We start from the raw sequence: 14,221 nt of genomic DNA, 5'->3' as shown, positions 1-14,221 counted from the left end.
TACAATCCATGTTTTCTTCCAGGACTCTCTGTTGGGGACCTTGCCAGCAGTGCTGGAGAAAGTAGGTCACCTTGTGCCTCGGGGTTACAAGAGGATCAAAGGAATTTGTGATACCTCAGGAGCTGGGGGGGAGGATGGGTGTGGGCAGTCAAGCCCTGATGATTGCTCTAACTGAAATAAAGACATCATTCAGTTCTCTTCAGGGAATATTTGGGTTTGGAGAGTGCCTGGTGCTGCTGACACGATGCTCCTTTGCTGGAGAGCCACCAGCTGAAAAGGACTGGGAATGGTTTTCTGGCCAGGGAAGGTGGCCTTTGCCTTCTGCTGCTGCTCGCTGTGCTTTGTGGGGCTCTGCTTGTCAGCACTGGGAGCTGCACGGGGAATTTCTGCCTTGCTTTTCTGCTCCCTCCCCAGGTATTGCTTCTGACAATATCCATCCCTGCAAACGGTTTGTTTAAAAGCAAAAAAAGATCATTATTTGAGCTTGAACAGACTGGGAGTTGAGAATCAGCTGCACTGCCCAGCCAGGCAGCTCCATCCCCCCCTCTGCAACCTTCTGCCCCTCTGGCAGCATCCAGCATCCCCTGGTGCTGCAGGGTTTGGCCTGGCCCTGCCTGCAGGAGCTCTCTGCTTGGTGTCTGCAGTGGAGTCACTGTCACAGAGAGCTCCTGGCACTGTCTGAAGAGGCTGAGAGCCAGACCTGGCTGGAGCCAGGGCACTTCACTGTCGTCTTTGCCCCTGGGATATCTCACCTTGGCCCTGAACTCATCTCTGGTCTCTCTGTCATCATCACACCTGTGTCATTTCAGTGGAGATCACTTGAACCGGTTTCCCCTTTCCTACTGAGGCTGGCTGCAGTCTCTGTAAATGTGGAAGCAGCAGGAGGTGTGAGGGTATCAACAGGAAAAGTTCTCCAGTTAAAGTCCCACAGGGAGGAGCCTGGGCTGCTCCTCACGCTGCTGCTAATGGGCTGGGGGGCACCTGGAAATTCATCTCCCCCTGGCCTCCTGCTCTGTTTGAGCTGCAGGGTGGGTGGTTGGGCTGTCCCTCTGCCAGCAGCAGGTGGGGGACCCAGGAGCTCCAGCAATGACAGCAGCAGGCTGGCTGTGACCTGAGGTGGGGCTCTGTGCTGGGGGGATGAAGGTGCTGCTCCCAGGGCAGCCAGAGGAGCTGTGTCTGGACATCCTTGGTGTTCCTGAAGCAAGATGCTGTTAATCCTCTCGGCTTCTCCCTGTGCCTGTGCTTGGGAAGCAGTTGCTCGAGGAGGATGCTGAGTCCCGTTGCCATGGCAAACCGAGGGAGGCTGAGCACGTGGTCCCTGCCTGCCTTTGAGATGCCTGTCACAAATCGTTCCTGACAGGTACAAGAAAATCCTCCTATCTGCTCCCTGCTTAGTCCTGGACATTGAGCAAAGCTTCAACCACACTTTAGATGATTACACTTCACTGTGCCTCTGTTCCATTCACTTTACCCATGCTTGAACATTGCCTGCTTGCTCTTAAAAGATGGATCAAAGGAGTCCCTTCCTAGAAAATTAAATCATTTAAGTCCTTACAGGGATTATCCAGCCCTAGGAAGTGGATGGGAAGCTGTTGTTAGCATTGCATGTAGCATTTCCCCCTTCTCTGTACAGTTACCAGTTACTTATTTCCTTCTTGCAAGATTTTTCAAGTCTGTGGTGCTGGGGCAGAGGGAGATGTGGTGACTGAGGAGGGAAATGCTCTGATGGGTGCAGGCAGCCAAGGGTTTGGTGTTTGCAGGGCAGATGCTCCCATGAGCTTGAAAGAGAGAAAAGATCCTGACAGGATTAATTCCTGTAAGGAGAGTAGATCAGGCCAAGCTGTTTGTGTGAATTTACTTTATGCAGAATTAAAACTTGTGATATCTTTGTATTCATAACTAGTAGAATTCAGGGTTAAACTGAGAAAAGAAGTGAACAAAGCAGCTGAGACAGGTCAAGACCCAAAAAGGATTAACTTTTGTCTTGGAGATTGTTAGAAGTATGAATCTTGGCACCACCAAGAACTGCTGGGCACTGGGGGAGTGTAAACACCTGCACGGAAGACAGGTGAGGCTGCCATTACCAGCAGATAAGGGGAAGATAATTGCAAGGGTCCAATTAACAAAAGGATGAAGTCATTGAAAGCAAGAAAGGTAAAAAGTTCAACCCTGAGGAAGACTTCGTTACTTCATCTGAAGACCCCCAAAGACCCCGAAACAGATCCCCAAAAGATGACTCCGCCCAGACCCCACCTGTTATGAATGTTATGATTACCTGTTGCTATCCCGTGAGTATGTGTGTAAGGATGATGGAGCCTCCCCTTTTAATGAATAAATACCCCAACCCTTTCCCTTAACCCTTGGAACTCTTTGTCCAGCGAGAGCTGGGGGTTCCCCGGATCCATAAATAAATACATTTGTTGTTTAAAGGCTCAAAACTCTGTCTCTAAACAGCTTTGTTAGGCCTTTTGGGCTTCAAGCTGTGTCTGACCAGGAGCACCCATCCCTTCTTTGTCAGCTTGGTGGATTTTAATGCTAAATACCAGAATTAAGGTCTCAGTGTGGCTTCATCCTTCTGCTTATTTTCCCTTCTCAAAACCCAGTCATCTGTCTTTGCAGAACTGACTCAAAGCTGTCCCTGCTTCCTGACAGACTGTGCTAAGTCTGGACTCAGCCCTTGGAAATTTCCATCTGCATTCCAGCTTCACAGCAGGAAGCTGAAGTAAAACTGTTCTGCAATATGGGGTCTGTCCATGGGCAGAGGTCAGGTCACCCGTGGCACTGCTACGAGCTGCAAATAGTGCTGCAAGTTCTCATTCAGTACCAGTTGTGAAACCATTTAGATTACTGCTCTCCAAGATAAATACTGTAAAGATAAGGCAGTGTCAAATGAATTGACTTTGCCTTCTTTATTGCTTTCTAAAAGAGCTGACCATGGATGCTGGCTCTGCTGGGGCCTTCCCCTGCAGCAACACCATTGTGTAGCACCAGAAGACTTTGTGGTTAAGTTTTTTTTATAGACATCCAGTCAGAGGTCTGTCCTATAAAATGTTTGGGCTCTGCTCCAGCAGGGATCCCAGGGACACTCATGTCCTGCACTTAAGCACTGTTGGATGTCAATGGCACTTAAGCACGTTCTTAAGTGTCTGCTCAAGTGCTTTCCTGAGGCTGGGGGTGATGGTTTGGCTAGAAAAGCAAACAAAAAGTTGCAGATCTGCATGGCAAGGCAGGGAGAAACAGAAGGAAAGGGAGGTAGATGAAGCAGAGATGTTCTGACTTTTCTGGCCAGGCAGATGGACATGGGAAATATGCTCTCCAGTTCCTAAAAAGGATCCTTCCAAGCTGTTGCTTGTTTTGTACCACCATTTCCTCTACTAATTGACACAGTTGCTGTTGCCACTTATTTAACAAATTGGTGCAAGCACAAACAAGGACCAAAATAAGTGTCTGCTAATAGGAACAGATTTATCTGTTCTCATCCCCACGCCTTTTCCCATGCTTTCTGTTGTGCTGACTGAGCAAACCTTGGTGCCAAGTGTTTGATGTTACTGCTGAGGGGCAGAGGGTGCTAGGAGCAGGGCTGTTGGCTTTGCACCTTTGTGGCATCTCTACCCAAAAGGCAGATACTGGAACCATCTCAGTGAGAGGAATGTTGGCTGGAGATGCAGCTTCAGCTGGGGCTGTAGCAAATCCCTCACTACGTGTGATGGGAAACCCAGCATGCAGGAAGGTCACAGTTCAGAGTAAACAGAGGGGAAATCCACCAGAACCTCTGCCAGTTCCTGGTGATAAATACAGCTGGTGGCTGCTGCTGCTGGAAATCTTTGGCTGTGTCTGGGCAGTCCTGGGTGTGCTGGGGTGATGCTGTTCCCTTCCAGCCTTGGTGGACTCCCAGGCTGGAGCTCCTTGCTCTGCCCATGGTCCTCTGGCTGGTCCCAGGGCTTTCTGGCCAAGCTGAACAACCCCATGTCCCTTTCTCACACAGAGTCCCCTGGCTCTTCTCAGTAAACTTTGGGTCGTTCCTCTGAGGCTTGTTTGTTGCCCTCTCGCACTGCCAGGTCTGGGTTGTCCATCAGGAGGGTAAATCCATGTAAATCCATGTGGGATTTACACACCCGAGTGTGCTTTAGGAGAGCACTGAGAGGTGCTGAAATAGCCTTATTTTATTGGTTTGGCCTTGTGGTTCAGGTTAGCTTGAATGACACATGGGGAGTGTCATTGTCCCCTGGAAGCATCCTTAGAGCAAGGCAGGGGTTAGGGAACAGCAGCATTCCCAGCACTGCAGGAACAGCCAACTGCACTGCTCAGCTCATGGCACAGCTGCTGGGGTCCTTCAAAAAAAAAGGTGGTTTTCCTTCTCCCTGATTTTCCTAAACAAATCAGTTGGTGTTTTGCACAGTGCTGAAATTTCCTGAGCTGGTTTCCTCCAGGTATTTTTTTCCCCAGTCCCATGTGGCAGCCCTGGGATGCCCAGGCAGCTCAACAGCTGGAGCTCCCACCACTGGGGAAATGAATTCCCTAAGGATCACACCTCTGCTTTGCTGCTCCAGTCCTGTGCTTTGTAATAATTAATTCCTTCGTTGCCTGAGTGTGGGAGCATTTCCTCCAGAAGGCTCAGGCAAACATCCCTGCTCCCAGAACCATCGTGGTAAATGGTTAAGAGCCAAGGACACGGAGTTAATCTCCAGGTTTGGGTTGTGACCTTCCAGTGCTCCAAAGCCATCCCTCCTCTGGGAGACATCTGCAGGAGTCAGGGCATCAGCTCCTGCCCTGGGAATGTGGCAGCAGAGCCTGCCCAGGAGCAGCAGAGCCCTGGAGATCTGGGGCACAGGGAGGATGCCAGCAGGGCTCGGGCAGAGCTGCTGGAGAGAAGTGCCAGGTGAAATCTGGAGATGTGTTAATAGATCATCATAAATGCCCTGAAAAAGAAATGAAATCTGGATTCTTTCTTTGCCTGTGTCAAAATCCCTCCAAGCAGGACCCTGTCTGGTTGTGCTGGGAGCTGGGATGGCAGAGGAATCTGATGGGAACCTGGGGGAGGTGATGGTGCTCTGTGAGCTGATGAGACCAAAGCAGGGATTTTCCTGGTCCATGGGTCCATGCAGGGGCTTAAAAGAGAAGCCCCAAGTTCCAGCCAACCCCCCCACTCAGTCTCCATATGCCAGGGATTTCTGTAACCTACTGCCAAGACCTTTTTTCTGCAGGAAACAAGCTCTCAGGAGGAGAAATGAGTTGACAGAGGCTCAGGTAGAGGTGCCTGAACTGGGATTCCCTCCTAGCTCTGGCCTGACCCTTGTCTGTTGTGTAGCCAGCAACAGCCCTCTGGGGCAGGCGAGTGGAAATTTCCTTCCCATCCCCAGTGTCTTGTGAAAACATCATAAAACATCCATGGTGTTCTTTACCCTTGCTTACGAGAGGAAAAAAAAAAACCTATAAACCCCGACCCTGAGTTCCCCACCACAGGGGGGGGGGGAATTGCTTGGGGGGTGATTGCTCAAGGGTTTGCATCCCCAGGGCCGTTTCTGCTCTGCCCACCTGCCCAGTGTCCCCTCTTGCCTGGGCTGGAGAAGCAGGAACCGGGTTAGGTTGGAAGGGACCTCAAAGATCACCTTGTTCCACCCCCCTGCCATCCCCAGGCACAGCTCCCTCTGGCCCAGGCTGCTTCAAGCCCCATCCAGCCTGGTCTTGGACACCTCCAGGGATGTCAGGAAAAATTTCTCTGGCTTTGCAGGCAGTGATCCCTTCGAGGGTGTGGGGGAGGAGTGAGGAGGTTTGGGGTGAGGTGTTGGATCACCTGCCAGCAGATCCTGAGGCACCTCTGCCAGAAATCTGCTATTTGAGAGCAGTGCCAGGGGGTCTGGATGGGCCCCCCTAGTGCAGGGGACGGGAGCTGAAGGTTGTAGGAACCTGGCTGGGGTGTGGAAGCTGCTTCCCAGGACACTGCTGGCTCTGTGTGTGCCCCCACACCCATGGCAGCCCCGGGGTCCTGTGGCCACCTTCTCCCTCTTGGCATCAGGAGCAGGGAAAAGCTGCTGGGAGAAGGAGACCTGCTGGGCTTGGGGCAGGTGCCAGAGCTCCTGGTAGCTCCATGAAAGGAATCACCTCCCCAGGGTTGGCAGAAAACCCTCAAAGAGCAACAACAACAAAAAAATACAGGGGGGAAAAAAAAAAAAAAAAGAACAACCCACTAAGCCTTGAACCAGGGAGCAGCAGTGATAAAGAGATTTTATATTCCTGGGGCTGGCCTATCAACTTTTATTGCTCTCTTTTTTTTTTTTTTAAGCAATGCAAATCCCATCCATTTTTTAGAGCCTCCCATCCCCTACCTCTTCTTCCCAGTCAAGAGGAGCCTCCCAGCCCTCCAGTGGGACAAGCAGGGTGCTCCTCAAGGCTCCTCATCCCTGCACCAGGGTCCCTTGGAGACCTGAGCCTGCATCTCCAGCTCCCTCTGCTCCTCAGCATCTCCTCCATCGTGTCCAGGGGTCCAGCTGCCACCAGGGCTCTGCCTGCTTTGTCCCCACTGTGCTCATGGCCACTGCTGAGCGTGGTGTCCCCTTGGGGAAGGAGGCAAGGATGGACATAGAGCCCAAACCCAAGCCCTTGCAGCCTCACTGGTACGAGAGGCACCTCCAGCCCTGCCTGGCAGAGCTGCTGGGCACTCTGCTCTTCATCTTCCTGGGCTGCCTCTCGGTGCTGGAGGATGAGGAGGGCACGGGGAGGTTGCATCCTGCCCTGGTGCACGGGCTGGCCCTGGCATCCACCAGCACCATCGCTGCAGACATCAGGTAAGGGGGAACCCCGGGCTGGGCAGGGTGCCCCCCACCACCTCAGCACCCCTCACCCCCTGAGGTGCTCCTGTCTCCCATCTCCCCACCCTCTGGAGCAGCTTTCCTGCCCAGATGTTGGTGGCCTCTCAGTGAATTCGTGGCTGCTTGGGTGGTGGTTGTCCCTAAGGCCCTGGGTTTGGGGGAGTTTGCCTGGCTTTTGGTGGCAGCCTTTCATTTTGTCCTTTTTAACGAAAACAATCTTTAAGGTCCCTTCCAGCCCCAGCCATTCTATGAAAAATGGTCCAAGCTGAAGCAGAAGCACTGCTCTGGAAAGCTGAGGCATTTCCTTTTAAAAGGATGTCAGAATGAAATATTTGGACCTGAGTGTGCTACTCCCCCAGGTATTTGCAGGTGAAAAATTGGGATTCCATTTACAAATGGCTTCAATTCCTCAAAAGCAACATTTAGACAACCTGCTCATTGAAAGTTGTGTTGTTTGACTCCAAGGTGTAGATTTGTCTTGAAGGACGAAGCTGAAACAGCCCCCGGGGAGCTTCCTCTGGGACAAACCCCCCCCCCAGCTGGGAGCAGCATCTGGGATGGGTTGGGTGTGAGCCCCGGGACCCAGAGCCAAGGGACTGATCAATAATTATCAGTGCCCAGTGTGGGGGACAAGGGGTGAGGTTGGTGCAGTCGGGATTCGGTGCCTTGGGGTGCAGGTGAGCTGAACCCCACTGCCCCCCCCTGAGACCCCAGCCCAGCAAAGCCACTGGAGCAGCTCTGAGGGGGCTGCAGATGTATCCAGAGGGTCTTGGGGCTCCCCCGTGGGCTCTGAAACCAGGAGGAGCCAGTCTGGGGTCCTGCACAGGGTGATGTTTTAGCCTAAATCAGGTTTCAGAGCTCCATGTCTGGCTGGGGCTGCTCCAGGGGTCATCCTGAGCTCCTGCCCTTCCCGGAGACATTTGCAGCCACAGCCCCATCCAGCCAAGATGTTTTCTACACTAAACACCACAATTCCTTGCTCTGGTATGATGGGTCTTTAATTACAGCTGGAGAAGAAGATGTAATTATAGTTCCTAGACACTCTGACTCATCGCCCTCACCAGCAATTATTATTAGGGCTGATTGGTTATGAAACTTGTTCATTAAGGCATGTCCCGTGGTAATCTCTTTTAATTAGAAGGTATCTGAGTTTGTCTTGCACTGGTCTTCAAGATTATTGATTTAGGTCTGGGAACAAGGTGAGCACCAGGGTGGGGATGTGGGGAAACCTGGGTGGCTATGTTTGGCACTGAGCAGAGGGAGACAAAGCCCTGCAGAGCCCAGCAGAGCCCAGCAGAGCCCAGCAGAACCCAGCAGAACCCAGCAGAGCCCAGCAGAGCCCAGCAGAACCCCGCAGAGCCCAGTAGAGCCCAGTAGAGCCCAGCAGAGCCCAGCAGAACCCAGCAGAGCCCAGCAGAACCCCACAGAGCCCAGCAGAGCCCAGTAGAGCCCAGCAGAGCCCAGCAGAGCCCAGCAGAACCCAGCAGAACCCAGCAGAACCCAGCAGAACCCAGCAGAACCCAGTAGAGCCCAGCAGAACCCAGCAGAGCCCAGAACTCAGCAGAGCCCAGTAGAACCCAGCAGAGCCCAGTAGAGCCCAGTAGAGCCCAGCAGAGCCCAGCAGAGCCCAGCAGAACCCAGCAGAACCCAGCAGAACCCAGTAGAGCCCAGCAGAACCCAGCAGAGCCCAGAACTCAGCAGAGCCCAGTAGAACCCAGCAGAGCCCAGTAGAGCCCAGTAGAGCCCAGCAGAGCCCAGTAGAGCCCAGCAGAACCCAGCAGAACCCAGCAGAACCCAGTAGAGCCCAGCAGAGCTCAGCAGAACCCAGCAGGGCCCAGCAGAGCCCAGCAGAGCCCAGCAGAACCCAGCAGAACCCAGCAGAGCTCAGCAGAACCCAGCAGGGCCCAGCAGAGCCCAGCAGGGCCCAGCAGAACCCAGCAGAACCCAGCAGAACCCAGCAGAGCCCAGCAGAACCCAGCAGGGCCCAGCAGCAAACCCCTTTCTTGGGGGGACACTGGTTATAACCCCCCATAGCAGCTCCCGGGGAAAGGCTGTGGGGCACCCCACAACATTTGTGTCTCCAGCCCCCGGCAGTGCAGTGTTGGAGGGATGGGGTGAAACCCCCCTGGGGCTGAGCCCCTCACTGATGCTCCTCTCCCCCTTGCAGTGGAGCCCATTTCAACCCCGCCGTGTCCTTGGCCGTGTGGCTGCTGGGAGGGATGAACATCACCATGCTGATCCCTTACTGGGGCTCCCAGCTCTGCGGGGGGATGATAGGAGCCGTCCTGGCAAAGGTAGGAACACCCGGGGAGTCTCTTTACCCAGGGATAATGCCGGGGTACAGGGGGGCCCCGTGCTCTGCCAGCCTGGCCTGGCCACCCCCAACCTCCTGCCCAGCCCTGGGGACTCCGGCAGCACCGTGTGACGGGGAGGGTGAAGGGCCCGGGCGGATCGATCGATTGATTGATTGATTGATTAAAAGTGGTGATTTCTCAGGGCGTGACACAGCTCAGAAACTGTTCTGTGGGTGTGGGGCTTCTCCCTTTCCTCCTCCCTGGTCTTCCATGGTCTGACTGCAGGGCTGGGACACCCGGCAGTGTTTTCTTGCAGTTCTGCACTGCCAGGTCACCGGGTGTCGGTGCTGCCCAGCACCCAAGCAGCCTCCCTCCCCCCCAGCAGCAGGGTGCTCTGAGCCGGGCTGGCTGAGGCTCACGGCTCATTGACTCGGGGGATGCTCAGAGCCTTCGCTGAGGAGCTCAGATTTGCCAGGCACTCAGGGCTGGCTTTCAGGAGGAAAGCGATGAGATTAGCTCCTCTTTAACCCGAGCCCTGCCCGCCCACGCCGTCCCGACAGTGAGCACATATGCCCCTTAAAACCCACAATATGGAGCCTGGGGGGCACCAAACGCGGCTTCCCCTGCGCAGGCAGTGGTGCCGAGCGAGCGCTACCTCGGCACCAAGGGAGGAGCCCCCGGCAGCATCGCGGGTGATGGGCAGATCCCCGGAGCCCTGGTGGGGGAGGTGGTGATGACCACCACCCTGCTCCTGGTGGTCTGCATGGGGGGTGTCAACGGCAGGACCAGGACCCCGCTGGTGCCTCTGCACATCGGCTTCGTGGTCACGGCTGCCATCCTGGCAGGGTGAGCTCGTGGGACATCCCCTGGAAAGTCCCTGCCTGGGTGGGGTGGGTGGGATGGGATGGGATGGGGTGGGAAGGGAAGGGATGGGGTGGGATGGGATGGAACGGAGCAGGAAGGGATGGAGTGCAGTGGGATGGAATGGAATGGGATGGGATGAAGTGCAGTGGGATGGGATGGAATGGGATGGGATGGAGTGCAGTGGGATGGGAGGGGATCGGATGGGATGGAGTGGGGTGGGGTGGAATGGAAGGGGATGGATTGGGGTGGGGTGGGATGTGGTGGGATGTATCCCCTCACAGCACAGCACAGGACCACTGGCCAGAGTAACCAAGGAGAGCCAAGCACCCTGCAGAGCCCAGCAAAGAGCCCAGCACCCCCTTGCCGTATTTTGGGAGAGGTGCTGGGGGGGTGCAGGAGGTGCTGGCGGCTGGAGCCCAGCGCGTGGCCCTGGAGCCGGAGCAGCCTGCACCGGGACCTCTCCGAGCTGATAAAACCCGAGGGCTGCCCAGGCCGTGTTTGTCGTAGGAAGCCCTGAACAAACAGGAGAGGGTTTATCTGGAGCCGTCCCTGGCCTGCTGGCTGCTGGAGCTGCTGCCAAGCTCAGCCTCGGCGTGCCGGGCCAGCAGCCTGGGGCTTGTGCCACGGCAATCAGAGAGGGAGCAGCGATGATAAATGTTAATGTTGTTTAGTTAAGGCACTGCCCCCTCTAGCGGGACTCACCGCTCCCGTTTGAGCGCTGCACAAACCTCCCCTGTAAATATTTACCTGTTGTGGTTTTCTGCAAAGCTGCAAATGCCCCCGGCCCTGCGTGGCGAGGAGCTTTCCCTCTTTAAAAGCCCAGCTCCCAAAGTGCCCTCTGCACTCACGCTTCTCTCCCAGCTTTCCCCCGCGGGGAGGCAAAGGGAGGTGCCCCCAGAGAGCAGCCCCCGGGGGGCTGCCAGAGCAAACTGTCCCTGGGCACCGGAGCTGGGATGGGATGGGATGGGATGGGATGGGGGCTGGGGTGGTCCCAGCCTCTCACCCACCCACCCAGCTCAGGACAAGGAGCCCCGGGAGGGGTACACCCCTGCTGCCCCCCCACGCCGTGTCCCGCAGGGCCGGTGCAGCCGCGTGGTTCCTCTTACAGGGGCGGCGTGTCCGGAGCCTGCATGAACCCTGCCCGAGCCTTCGGGCCAGCTGTGGTGGCGAACTACTGGGATTACCACTGGGTGTACTGGGTCGGGCCCATGGTCGCTGCCCTCCTCAGCGGTGCCCTGGTGAGGTAGGTGGTGCCGTGCAGGCAGAGCCCCCCTCCCACGCTGCTGCCCCCCCGGGGCCCTGCCAGCACCCACTTTTCTGGAGGGGTGTCCAAAGGCTGGAGACTCCCCTTCTTTCCCCCGTGAAGACAGGGTGACAGCAAAGACCCAGCCTGCCTCCAAATCCACGTCTTTGCTCCACCCGTGTCTTTGCGTGGGGTGAAGCCGGGCTCGGGCTCGTGCTGGGTTTTGGTGCCACGCTTTGCAGTGGCCAAACCACTGACCCTGAGTTTCTCTTTCCCCTCCCCACAGACTCCTGATGGGTGACCGGACCACTCGCCTGTTCCTGAAGTGATGCTGGGTGCGGGGCTATCTGCGTGCTCAGCACCACCCACGTGAACCCCCCCGACCCCTCCCCTCACCACCCCAACCCCCTCTGCCTCTCCTGGGCATCCTGTGCTCGGGTTCTGCTCCCCCGGGGCTGCGGGGAGGGAGGGACAAGCCCTGTGCCAGGGGCAGCCCCCTCCAGCCCCCTCCCCAGGGTTCTGCCAGCCCCCCACCAGCACCGGCATGGATCACTTGGTGCCAATGCCCATCCCGAGCCCGAGGCAGATCCCTGAGCCCTGGCACACCCCCTCCTGGAGCTGCCCGGTGTTTCTCTCCCATTCCAGCATCTGTGCTCTCCCTCCTCAGCACCCACCCAACCCCTGCCCCTCTCCAGCCTGGCAGGGAGCTCCTCCAGGAGCCCCCCGTTCCTAATTTCTGCCATGGGTCAGCTCCTGACCCTCCTGCAAGCCCAGGATGATGCTGAGCAGCTCTTGGCTGCCACACAGGAGGGTGACAGGGGAGGGGGGCTTTGGTGGCAGTGAGTGCTGGGGGGCTTAGGGAGGGGGCTGCCTTGGCAGAGGGACCTGTGGCAGAAGGAGGGTGCTGGAGCTGTCGGGGCAGGAGCAGAGGAGCCAGAGCAGTGGCTGTGCTCAGCCTGGCACCGTCCCCTCCGGCAGCTCTGCCCCGGCTCATCCTGCAGCCTCCCCCTCGGGGGAGTGGGGAGAGTCGCAGGAACCCCATCCCCACAGCTCCGAGGGCTTGCTGGGTGGGAAATGGGCACAGGAGTGTCTTTGCAAGTAATCCCAGCCCCAGCAGGAACACCTCAAGCCACCTGGGCTGAGTCACTCCTCATTTTGCAAGTTTTTTAGCTTGGGAAACGTCTCACAGCCTGACATGTGTGGTTCCATGTGCCCTGCTCTGACCCTGGGGAAGGGGCTGAGGGAGCTCTGCCCCCCTCAAAGAGTTTCGCACCCATCCCAGACCAGTGCTGGGCACCAGTCTGGACAAGAAGGGATGGGGCTGGGAATGCTGGAGGTGGGAGCATCCTCCTCCTCCCCAGGCCGGTGCCAGGGATGCCAGCGGGTCCGGGGAAACCCCTGGGTAAAGCAAGTGTTTCCTGCCCTCCCCCTGGGCTGCTCCACGTGGAGGTGGAGAAGCTGTTGCTGTGGCAGGGAGGACGTTCCCGGCTTCCCTCTGTCCCCGCGGGGCTGGCAGAGCCCTGCACAATGTCACCTCGCTATTTTCGGCTTTTTGGTTTTTTCTTTTTTGGGTTTTTTTTTTTTTTTTTTTTTTTTTTTCTCTTTCCCAGACCGGGAGGTGACCCACACAGGCAGGCAGAAAGATGCAGTCTTATTCAGAGGAGGCTAAAGCCTTGGAGCTGCTTGAAGGGAGAAAATGCCAGAATTTTTACAGCCCCCGGGGCTGGGCAGGGGGATGCGGGACCCCGGGGTGGGCAGCACCGGGTGAGCCGGGTGCAGGCAGCTGCGCACTCAGGGAGGAAAATGATGCAAACCGCCCCCCCCGAAGGAGACAAATTACATGAAGATGTCACCAGGACGGTTGTCATGGCAACGCCACAAAGAAAGGAAAGGGGAAAAAAAAAAAAAAAAAAAGCCAAACCAAACACTGAGCAAAGTCGCTGCTTCCTTCTTAGAGGGACCGGGAGTGGGTGCTGGTGGGAGCTGGGGGCAGCCCCCCGGGGGTGCGGAGCTCAGGGGGAGTGGGGCTGCAGCAGGACCGGCCCCCACCTCTCCCTTCCCAGAGGAAGCTGAGCCCCGCAGCACCGCAGGAAACACGGAGGTGGCTGCAGCTGCCCCTGTGCCAGGTCCCCCCTGCTCGCCGGTTCCAAGGTGCAGACGGGTCCCGGTCCCGGTTCCGAAGGGTGCAGAGGAGGGGCCGGGATGCTGCGCGGTTGCCGGGTGCAGGCGATGGAGCCAGAGGGGGGTGGCCCATGCCCAGCCTGAGGTGCTCCCCTGGTTTGATGTTGAGGGGTTCGGCCCGTTCGTTTGTGATTGGCCAGGGTGGCTTCTCATAAAGCATCTGTAACGCTGCGTTGTTGTTCCGGGAGTATTATTAAAGAGCTTAACATATGCTAATTAAATACCAATTAACTTCCAAGCACTTTAACAGGCTTTAAAGACATAAAATACATCTCATTTCCATTCAATTGGATTTGCATCAGGCCTGGCCATGTCTCTGCACCATGTTGTTACTGGGACACGGATCTGCTGCAGGGCTGGGACACTGCCTGGCATTTTATCATCACTGAATCACAGACTGGAAAAAACCTCTAAGATCATCAAGTTCAGCTGTCCTCTCTACAACAGGTAATTATCAGACAGGGCCTGTGTCTTTCATTTCTCTCCTCTGCTCCTCTGAATGTGAACAAGAGTCATGTTTTGATTCCCAGAATTGTGGAGAAGTCAGAGCAGCAGATTACCAGTAGGTATTCATCAAGTGCTTTGGGTTGGAAGGGACCTTAAAGCTCAGGGACACCTCCCACCAGCCCAGGGTGCTCCAAGCCCCATCCAACCTTCAACACTGCCGGGGATGGGGCAGCCACAGCTTCTGGGGGCACCCAAGTGTTTTGCACCCCTCTGGGATGGAGCTGCCACTCAGGAGCAGGTCAGGTGTGGGGTACACGGTGTGACGGTCACAACCTGGAGTGATGAAAAGCCCAGGGGGAGCCCAGGGCACTGCCTGGTCTGTA

The 14,221-nt window shown here is 56.3% G+C and overlaps 2 protein-coding genes across 13 annotated transcripts in view; one reads left to right on the top strand and one right to left on the bottom strand.

Annotated features, from left to right (window-relative positions):
- ARHGAP17 (Rho GTPase activating protein 17) overlaps positions 1 to 14,221 on the bottom strand; it is a 268,089-nt gene that overhangs the window by 66,380 nt on the left and 187,488 nt on the right. The gene's annotated exons all lie outside the window — the stretch shown is intronic.
- On the top strand, positions 6,329 to 13,618 carry AQP8 (aquaporin 8). Of its 2 annotated transcripts, XM_071760843.1 has the most exons (5): positions 6,329 to 6,785; positions 8,977 to 9,103; positions 9,735 to 9,949; positions 11,076 to 11,210; positions 11,497 to 11,651. In XM_071760843.1, exons 1-5 carry the CDS (start codon positions 6,529 to 6,531, stop codon positions 11,537 to 11,539), a joined length of 777 nt encoding a protein of 258 aa, XP_071616944.1. In that variant the 5' UTR covers positions 6,329 to 6,528; the 3' UTR covers positions 11,540 to 11,651. The 2 variants fall into 2 exon arrangements, with proteins under 2 accessions (XP_071616944.1, XP_071616943.1); XM_071760842.1 differs by lacking the exons at positions 6,329 to 6,785; positions 11,497 to 11,651 and adding an exon at positions 12,821 to 13,618 and having other exon boundaries at positions 8,936 to 9,103.

The sequence above is a fragment of the Heliangelus exortis genome, chromosome 17, assembly GCF_036169615.1.
Source record: "Heliangelus exortis chromosome 17, bHelExo1.hap1, whole genome shotgun sequence".
Lineage (NCBI taxonomy): Eukaryota > Metazoa > Chordata > Aves > Apodiformes > Trochilidae > Heliangelus > Heliangelus exortis.
Note: the sequence above shows the minus strand (reverse complement) of the source record. Positions and strands in the feature narration are given on the sequence as shown.

Bases quoted from the DNA above. Each gene is read 5' to 3' on its own strand.
- AQP8 (XM_071760842.1), top strand. From the start codon at position 9,029: ATGAACATCACCATGCTGATCCCTTACTGGGGCTCCCAGCTCTGCGGG. The intron at 9,950-11,075 runs GTGAGCTCGTGG...TTCCTCTTACAG, and splicing joins ACGGCTGCCATCCTGGCAGG to GGGCGGCGTGTCCGGAGCCT. The intron at 11,211-12,820 runs GTAGGTGGTGCC...TCTCTTTCCCAG, and splicing joins CTCAGCGGTGCCCTGGTGAG to ACCGGGAGGTGACCCACACA.